The 9,813-nt window shown below is 40.6% G+C and overlaps 1 protein-coding gene across 1 annotated transcript; it reads left to right on the forward strand.

Annotated features, from left to right (window-relative positions):
* Positions 1–382: 382 nt before the first annotated feature.
* LOC113003098 (transposon Tf2-7 polyprotein) lies at positions 383–4,669 on the forward strand. The gene has a single exon (XM_039459559.1). The coding sequence runs from the start codon at positions 383–385 to the stop codon at positions 4,667–4,669; it is 4,287 nt and encodes a 1,428-aa protein (XP_039315493.1).
* The last annotated feature ends 5,144 nt before the right edge of the window (positions 4,670–9,813 follow it).

The following is a 9,813-nucleotide window of genomic DNA, read 5'->3' on the forward strand; positions in this document are numbered from 1 at the left end:
GACGGTAACACGAACAGAACAACACGTGCTACAATTATCAGAAGTGGGATATTCTTCTGTACAGCTAAGTGCGTTTAGAAGAAAGGGCCCGTTGGTTCGGACGGGAAAGGAAATCCCAAGGTTCGCTCTGGTAAGTGCGGGCGACGGCGCAGTGCTGCTGTGTGCGCACAACAAAGAAAGTCTCGTTCGGCTCAGTGCGGCGAGCAATGGTACCGTGCCGATAGACTAAAGCAGCTGAGTGCAAGCGAATAGTCAAGGAGTCCTGGTTATCGTAACGGTTGACAGAGACGGGAATCAAGGTAATCAAGGTTAACCTCGCGAGTCAGGCGCGCGATCGTCGACATCGAGCCATTTTGAGGTTAGCGTACGAGAAAGGTAGACAATGGATCCGCATACACTGAAGATGGCCCAGTTGAAGGGCATATTGGCCCAGTATCAGCTGTCCACCAGCGGAAGAAAGACCGAGTTGATAGCTCGTATGCAGGAGGCCGATCCTACAGGAGGATGGATACTAGAAGCTTCGCAACAGACGGAAGCTAACAATGATAACGCCGGCAATTACGTAGATCCAGAGATCGGCGCGTCATCACAAAGAGACGAGGCGGATCAACGAGACTCAGACAACGCCCATAGTCGCCGGGAAATCGATCTGCTAATGCGGGAACGAGAGCTAATGCAGCGGGAAATTAACCTGCTAAATAGAGAAAACGAATTGTTGCGAGCATCCCCAGGAACAACAACGTCATCAACAATATCAAAAGCCACGATGAGGATCAAAAGCATCGGTGAGCTGCTTAATGAGTATGTCGGATCCAACGAAAATTTTATACAATGGAAGGCTCAGGTAAACTTAATACGAAATACATATGAGCTCGACGAAAATGCAACTAAAATTCTAATCAGTTCAAAATTGCGGGGAAAGGCTCAAGAATGGTATCACTCGTTGGCAGACCATTTAACATTATCGGTGGATATGCTGCTAGACAAAATGGACGCCATGTTCAACCAGCCCATTGGACGATTAGAAAGGAGACGACAGTTTGAAGATAGACAGTGGAAAAGAGACGAAACGTTCAGCGACTATTGCCATAGCAAACTCATTTTGGGAAATCGAGTCCCAATTGCTGATGATGAGATGATAGACTACCTGGTAGAGGGAATACCGTCGGAGAGCTTACGGAACCAAGCCAAAATACAGTCTTTCCCGTCCGTGCAGGCATTGCTGACAGCATTCCGTAAAATTAAATTGAGCACGACGGACGTAACTGCACGCCGTGAGTACGGTGGTACCAAACCAAACAGATTCAAAAACCAAGAATCAAAAACAATTCAAAAAGGATCCGACGATTCCAAATCCAGACCCATCAATAGAGGTGTTGTAAGATGTTACAACTGCGACGTGACGGGCCATTACGCCAAAGACTGTCCGGATAAGAAGAAGAAAGAAGGAGAGAAATCGAGCGGCAAGGGGGCCTCCGCACCAAAGGAACGTAGAGCTGATCGTCAAGTGGGATTGATTCATAACGACAAGAAGCACACATTAGAGAAAACTTCTGAGGATGATGAACAGCATGATGAAGACGACGAAATTCAATTTATCGACATGCGTTCTGATCCTAGCGATGAGTTCCAGCAAACCGTAAATATTAAGATAGAAAATAACGTTAATAACTCTTGTCTGGCTCGAATAGATACCGGGTGTCCAATCACTCTCATTAAAGAGCAATTAGTAAAAAATAGAAATTTGCGCGTTCCGGGCAAAGAGTGGAGCAGATTTCGAGGAATCAATAATTCTAAGCTTATTATTAAGGGGTTAATAGATGTACAAGTTACCTTAGATGGGGTCACTGCAACAGTTACTATGGGTACTGTTCCGGATTCCACGATGTCTGTTCCGTTGTTGTTAGGCCGAGATATACTCAAGTTATTAGGATATAAGTTGACTCGCAATCCTAGTTACGATCGGGTAGTTAGCGAAATTCTAAATATAGACAACGAGTACAATACTTCTGATTATATTAATACTAATCTCAATGTCCCTATCGAATATAGGCAGACGATGGAGCACATTTTCAGTAAACATTATTTGGAACCCAGCAGGCCGGAGTCACCGAAAGTTAAAATGGAAGCTACTTTGTCACTAAAGGAAAATAAGATTGTTCAGTTCGGACCAAGGAGGTTGGGATTCGCTGAAAGGGATAAGGTTATAGTGATACTGGATGATCTAATAAAAAAAGGAATAATCCGAGAAAGTACCTCTGAATATGCATCACCGGTCGTCTTAACGAAGAAAAAAAACGGCGAGATCAGAATGTGTATCGACTACCGTGCCCTTAACAAAATACTGGCCCGAGATAACTATCCGCTCCCACTGATTGAGGACCAAATAAGCAACTTGAGAGGTAAGCGATTCTTTAGCAAATGTGACCTAAAAAATGGATTCTACCACATAGCGATGTCCTCTGAATCAATTAAATATACGTCTTTTGTGACCCCAATGGGGCAATTTGAATTCCTGCGGCTACCATTTGGTCTCAAGATCGGGCCTCAATTATTTCAACGATTTATTAACGAAGTTCTGAAGGACTTAATCAGGGCCGGTACGGTCATTGTTTATATGGACGACATATTAATAGCCACCGAGACAGACGACGAGCACTTACAAATTCTAAAACAGGTTTTCACAGCACTGGTACAAAACAAATTGGAGCTCCGTCTTGAAAAATGCTCATTTTTAGATACCGAGGTAGAATACTTAGGATATCGGATTACAAAGGATGGAATCAGACCGAATGACAGAGGCATTGAAGCAGTACTGAATTTTCCGGAGCCTAAGACAACTAAAGAGGTTCATTCATTTGTAGGATTAACTTCTTACTTTCGAAAATTCATAAAGGGATTTTCCGTAATTGCTCAACCACTAAATAATTTGCTAAAAAAGGATGCCCACTTTAACTTTGGAAATGCCGAACGAAACGCGTTTACGACTCTTAAAACCAAATTAACAAAGGCTCCAATTCTCGCAATATATGATCCCAAAGCCTACACTGAACTGCACTGTGACGCGAGTGCACAAGGATTTGGAGCAGTTTTGTTGCAGCGCCAATCGAACAAAGAAATGCATCCAGTCTTTTATTTTAGCCGACGCACTACGGCGACCGAATCTAAATATCACAGCTTTGAACTCGAGACTCTGGCTATAGTATACGCATTACGTAGATTTCGCATCTATCTACAAGGAATCCACTTTACAATAGTCTCTGACTGCAGTGCAGTCACCCAAACATTGGAAAAACGCGATATAAATGCTCGAATTGCCAGATGGAGTCTCGAGCTCCAAGGCTATGACTTCAAGGTGGTGCATCGACCCGGCCGCCGAATGACTCACGTGGATGCTCTAAGCAGATCCTTTGGTGTACTCGTTATAGAGGATAACCCGTTTGAATGGAATCTGTCAATACTGCAATCACGGGACCCTAGGCTTAAAGATCTGATTTCGAAACTTGAGTTAGCAGAAGATCCGCATTACGAATTAAGAAACGGACTAATCTATAAGAAGCACGGCGGAAAAGCTTTATTTGTAGTACCAGATTCAATGGAGAAACATGTATTGTTCCGATATCATAATGAGATGGGTCACATAGGGAGTGGAAAGATGATTGAGTGTATTCGACGCTCGTATTGGTTCCCTAAGATCCGGGAGAAGTGTGAAGAGCACGTGCAAAATTGCCTAAAATGCATTTCTTTTTCACCAACGTCGGGCAAGAAAGAAGGATATTTACACCCAATCCCTAAAGGAAACCGCCCTTTTGATACCTTACACATTGACCATTTCGGGCCGGTTGATAAGCATACCTCCTTAAAGAAATACATTTTCCTCGTGGTCGACGCGTTCTCTAAGTTTGTCCGATTATTTGCTACAAAAACCACTAATTCAAAAGAGGCTATAGTTTATTTAATGCAATATTTTCAGAATTATGACAAACCGGCAACCATCATCTCCGACAGAGGCACAGCGTTCACGTCACAGGACTTTGAGACATTCTTGAAGAAGTACAACGTTTGTCATATCAAAATCGCTGTCGGATCACCACAGGCAAACGGCCAGGCCGAACGGATAAATAGAGTTCTCGCCCCCTGCCTAGCAAAACTAACGGATAAAGAGTCCGGCCAACATTGGTACAAAGTTCTTCCCGAAGTCGAGCATGCCATTAACAACACCGTAAACCGATCGACCGGGAAAAGTCCCAGCCAGGTGGTTTTCGGAATTGATCAACGTGGTCGCCATAACGATCAAATTCGAGATTTCCTCAGCGACGCCCTCGATAGTTCTCGAGACTTAGAAACTATCCGGGAAAAGGTCAAACAACGAATCCAGAAATCTCAACAACAGCAGAAATCAATATACGATGCCAAACGTAAAATGCCTAGACGATATAAATGCGGTGATCTAGTAATGATCAGAAATTTTGAAAGCACGCCAGGTATCAGCAAAAAGCTAATCCCACAATTCCGCGGTCCGTACGAGATATCTAAGGTACTTCGTAATGATCGGTACATAGTATCAGACCCTGCTGGATTTCAAAACTCCCAAAAGCTCTATGTTGGAACTTGGGACACAAATAATTTGCGACCATGGATAACTCCAGCGAATGCTGCCCCTGATTAAATTACAAATTCATACGCAGTCCTATCACTGCTCATACAATTATTACTATATTATATTTCATTTATCAATTATTACATTGTTCGGCAATTGTTCCATTATATTGCGGGAATCTCCATGCGAAAAAAAATATTGCTTTTACTTAGTCACTTTACATAAGATTAAAACTATTTTATAATTAACCGTAACCTTATACAACTTTGTCTTTGTTTTTATATAAATATATATATACTAAGGAAAATATGCAATACTATAACACGTACTTCTGTAATTTCAAGTTTTTCTAATTTGATGTGCGCCTTAAATATTATTTTTAAGTATTACTTTATGCCGGAACCGCTAATGTATACCGATTTGGTTTGGAGGACCAAACCTTTTGTTAGAATGGCCGAACTGTGGCACGCCGAGACGAATATCCCGCCATTAGCGATTAGTCGAGTTTCGATCTTGTAAAACGTCACGCATGGAGACGTGTCACGTGATAACATAGGGAACAGGCAGACAAGACGGTAACACGAACAGAACAACACGTGCTACACGTAAAACACGTGATATATCGCATAGATAGCGATTCGTTTGCAATTCGCGCTGGGATCTTCAATAGTTATGTTTCAGATCCAGATCAACGCTTGTTCGACGCTTTTTAACGTAAAACACGTGAGATATCGCATAGATAACGATTCATTTGCAATTCGCGCAGGGAACTTCAATAGACGTTTCTGATGCAGATCCACGCTTGTTTGACACTTTTTAACGTAAAACAAGTAAGATATCGCATAGATAACGATTCATTTGCAATACGCGCAGGGAACTTCAATAGTTATGTTTCTGATGCAGAACGACGCTTGTTCGACGCATTTTAACGTAAAACACGTAAGATATCGCATAGATAACGATTCATTAGCAATTTGTGCTTGGAACTTTAATAGTTTCGTTTCAGATGCAGATCAACGCTTGTTTGACGCTTTTTAACGTAAAACACGTGAGATATAGCATAGATAACGATTCATTTGCAATTCGCGCAGGGAACTTCAATAGTTGGGTTTCTGATGCAGATCAACGCTTGTTCGACGCTTTTTAACTTAAAACAAGTAAGATATCGCATAGATAACGATTCATTTGCAATTCGCGCAGGAAACTTCAATAGTTATGTTTCTGATGCAGAACGACGCTTGTTCTACGCTTTTTAACAAAAACACGTAAGATATAGCATAGATAACGATTCATTAGCAATTTGTGCTTGGAACTTCAATAGATACGTTTCTGATGCAGATCAACGTTTGTTCGACGCTTTTTAACGTAAAACACGTGAGATATCGCATAGATAACGATTCATTTGCAATTCGCGCTGGGAACTTCAATAGTTTCGTTTCTGATGCAGATCAACGCTTGTTTGACGCTTTTTAACGTAAAACACGTGAGATATCTCATAGATAGCGATTCGTTTGCAATTCGCGCTGGGATCTTCAATAGTTCTGTTTCTGTTGCAGACCAACGCTTGTTCGACGCTTTTTACCGTAAAACACGTGAGATATCGCATAGATAGCGATTCGTTTGCAATTCGCGAAGGGAACTTCAATAGTTTCGTTTCTGATGCAGATCCACGCTTGTTTGACGTTTTTTAACGTAAAACACGTGAGATATCTCATAGATAACGATTCGTTTGCAATTCGCACAGGGAACTTCAATAGTTTCGTTTCTGATGAAGTTCAACGCTTGTTTGACGCTTTTTAACGTAAAACACGTGAGATATCGCATAGATAATGATTAATTTGCAATTCGTGTTGGGAAATTCAATCGTTTAGTTTCTGATGCAGATCAACGCTTGTTCGACGCTTTTTAACGTAAAACACTTGAGATACCGCATAGATAACGATTCATTTGCAATTCTCGCTGTAAACTTCAATAGTTTCGTTTCTGATGAAGATCCACGCTTGTTTGACGCTTTTTAAAGTAAAACACGTGAGATATCGCATAGATAGCGATTCGTTTGCAATTCGCGCTGGGATCTTCAATAGTTATGTTTCTGATGCAGATCAACGCTTGTTCGACGCTTTTTAACGTAAAACACGTGAGATATCGCATAGATAACGATTCATTTGCAATTCGCGCTGGGAACTTCAATAGTTTCGTTTCTGATGCAGATCAACGCTTGTTTGACGCTTTTTAACGTAAAACACGTGAGATATCTCATAGATAACGATTCATTTGCAATTCGCACAGGGAACTTCAATAGTTTCGTTTCTGATGAAGTTCAACGCTTGTTTGACGCTTTTTAACGTAAAACACGTGAGATATCGCATAGATAACGATTAATTTGCATTTCGTGTTGGGAAATTCAATCGTTACGTTTCTGGTGCAGATCAACGCTTGTTCGACGCTTTTTAACGTAAAACACTTGAGATACCGCATAGATAACGATTCATTTGCAATTCTCGCTGTAAACGTCAATAGTTTCGTTTCTGATGAAGATCCACGCTTGTTTGACGCTTTTTAAAGTAAAACACGTGAGATATCGCATAGATAGCGATTCGTTTGCAATTCGCGATGGGATCTTCAATAGTTATGTTTCTGATGCAGATCAACGCTTGTTCGACGCTTTTTAACGTAAAACACGTGAGATATCGCATAGATAACGATTCATTTGCAATTCGCGCTGGGAACTTCAATAGTTTCGTTTCTGATGCAGATCAACGCTTGTTTGACGCTTTTTAACGTAAAACACGTGAGATATCGCATAGATAGCGATTCGTTTGCAATTTGCGCTGTGATCTTCAATAGTAATGTTTCTGATGCAGATCAAAGCTTGTTCGACGCTTTTTAACGTAAAACACGTGAGATATCGAATAGATAACGATACATTTGCAATTCGTGCTGGGAAATTCAATAGTTACGTTTCTGATGCAGAGCAACCCTTGTTTGAAGCATTTTAACGTAAAACACGTGAGATATCGCATAGATAGCGATTCGTTTGCAATTCGTGCTGGGATCTTCAATAGTTATGTTTCTGATGCAGATCAACGCTTGTTCGACGCTTTTTAACGTAAAACACGTGAGATATTGCATAGATAACGATTTATTTGCAATTCGGCCTGGGAAATTCAATAGTTAATTTTCTGATGCAGATCAACCCTTGTTTGAAGCATTTTAACGTAAAACACGTGATATATCGCATAGATAGCGATTCGTTTGCAATTCGCGCTGGGATCTTCAATAGTTGGGTTTCTGATGCAGATCAACGCTTGTTCGACGCTTTTTAACGTAAAACACGTGAGATATCGCATAGATAACGATTCATTTGCAATTCGAGCAGGGAACTTCAATAGTTCGTTTCTGGTGCAGATCCACGCTTGTTTGACGCTTTTTAACGTAAAACAAGTAAGATATTGCATAGATAACGATTCATTTGCAATTCGCGCAGGAAACTTCAATAGTTATGTTTCTGATGCAGAACGACGCTTGTTCGACGCTTTTTACCGTAAAACACGTGAGATATCGCATAGATAGCGATTCGTTTGCAATTCGCGAAGGGAACTTCAATAGTTTCGTTTCTGATGCAGATCCACGCTTGTTTGACGTTTTTTAACGTAAAACACGTGAGATATCTCATAGATAACGATTCATTTGCAATTCGCACAGGGAACTTCAATAGTTTCGTTTCTGATGAAGTTCAACGCTTGTTTGACGCTTTTTAACGTAAAACACGTGAGATATCGCATAGATAACGATTAATTTGCAATTCGTGTTGGGAAATTCAATCGTTTAGTTTCTGATGCAGATCAACGCTTGTTCGACGCTTTTTAACGTAAAACACTTGAGATACCGCATAGATAACGATTCATTTGCAATTCACGCTGTAAACGTCAATAGTTTCGTTTCTGATGAAGATCCACGCTTGTTTGACGCTTTTTAAAGTAAAACACGTGAGATATCGCATAGATAGCGATTCGTTTGCAATTCGCGATGGGATCTTCAATAGTTATGTTTCTGATGCAGATCAACGTTTGTTCGACGCTTTTTAACGTAAAACACGTGAGATATCGCATAGATAACGATTCATTTGCAATTCGCGCTGGGAACTTCAATAGTTTCGTTTCTGATGCAGATCAACGCTTGTTTGACGCTTTTTAACGTAAAACACGTGAGATATCGCATAGATAGCGATTCGTTTGCAATTCGCGCTTTGAACTTCAATAATTTCGTTTCTGATGCAGATCCACGCTTGTTTGACGTTTTTTAACGTAAAACACGTGAGATATCGCATAGATAACGATTCATTTGCAATTCGCGCAGGGAACTTCAATAGTTTCGTTTCTGATGAAGTTCAACGCTTGTTTGACGCTTTTTGACGTAAAACACGTGAGATATCGCTTAGATAACGATTAATTTGCAATTCGCGCAGGGAACTTCAATAGTTTCGTTTCTGATGAAGATCAACGCTTGTTTGACGCTTTTTAACGTAAAACACGAAAGATATCGCATAGATAACGATTCATTTGCAATTCGTGCTTGGAACATCAATAGTTATGTTTTTGATGCAGATCAACGATTGTTCTGCGCTTTATAACGTAAAACACGTGAGATATCGCATAGATAACGATTCATTTGCAATTCGAGCAGGGAACTTCAATAGTTTCGTTTCAGATGCAGATCAACGCTTGTTTGACGCTTTTTAACGTAAAACACTTGAGATATCGCATAGATAACGATTAATTTGCAATTCTCGCTGTAAACGTCAATAGTTTCGTTTCTGATGAAGATCCACGCTTGTTTGATGCTTTTTAACGTAAAACACGTGATATATCGCATAGATAACGATTCATTTGCAATACGCGCAGGGAACTTCAATAGTTATGTTTCTGATGCAGAACGACGCTTGTTCGACGCATTTTAACGTAAAACACGTAAGATATCGCATAGATAACGATTCATTAGCAATTTGTGCTTGGAACTTTAATAGTTATGTTTCTGATGCAGATCAACGTTTGTTCGACGCTTTTTAACGTAAAACACGTGTGATATCGCATAGATAACGATTCATTTGCAATTCGCGCTGGGAACTTCAATAGTTTCGTTTCTGATGCAGATCAACGCTTGTTTGACGCTTTTTAACGTAAAACACGTGAGATATCGCATAGATAGCGATT

Source organism: Solenopsis invicta, unplaced genomic scaffold, assembly GCF_016802725.1.
Source record: "Solenopsis invicta isolate M01_SB unplaced genomic scaffold, UNIL_Sinv_3.0 scaffold_765, whole genome shotgun sequence".
Classification (NCBI taxonomy): domain Eukaryota; kingdom Metazoa; phylum Arthropoda; class Insecta; order Hymenoptera; family Formicidae; genus Solenopsis; species Solenopsis invicta.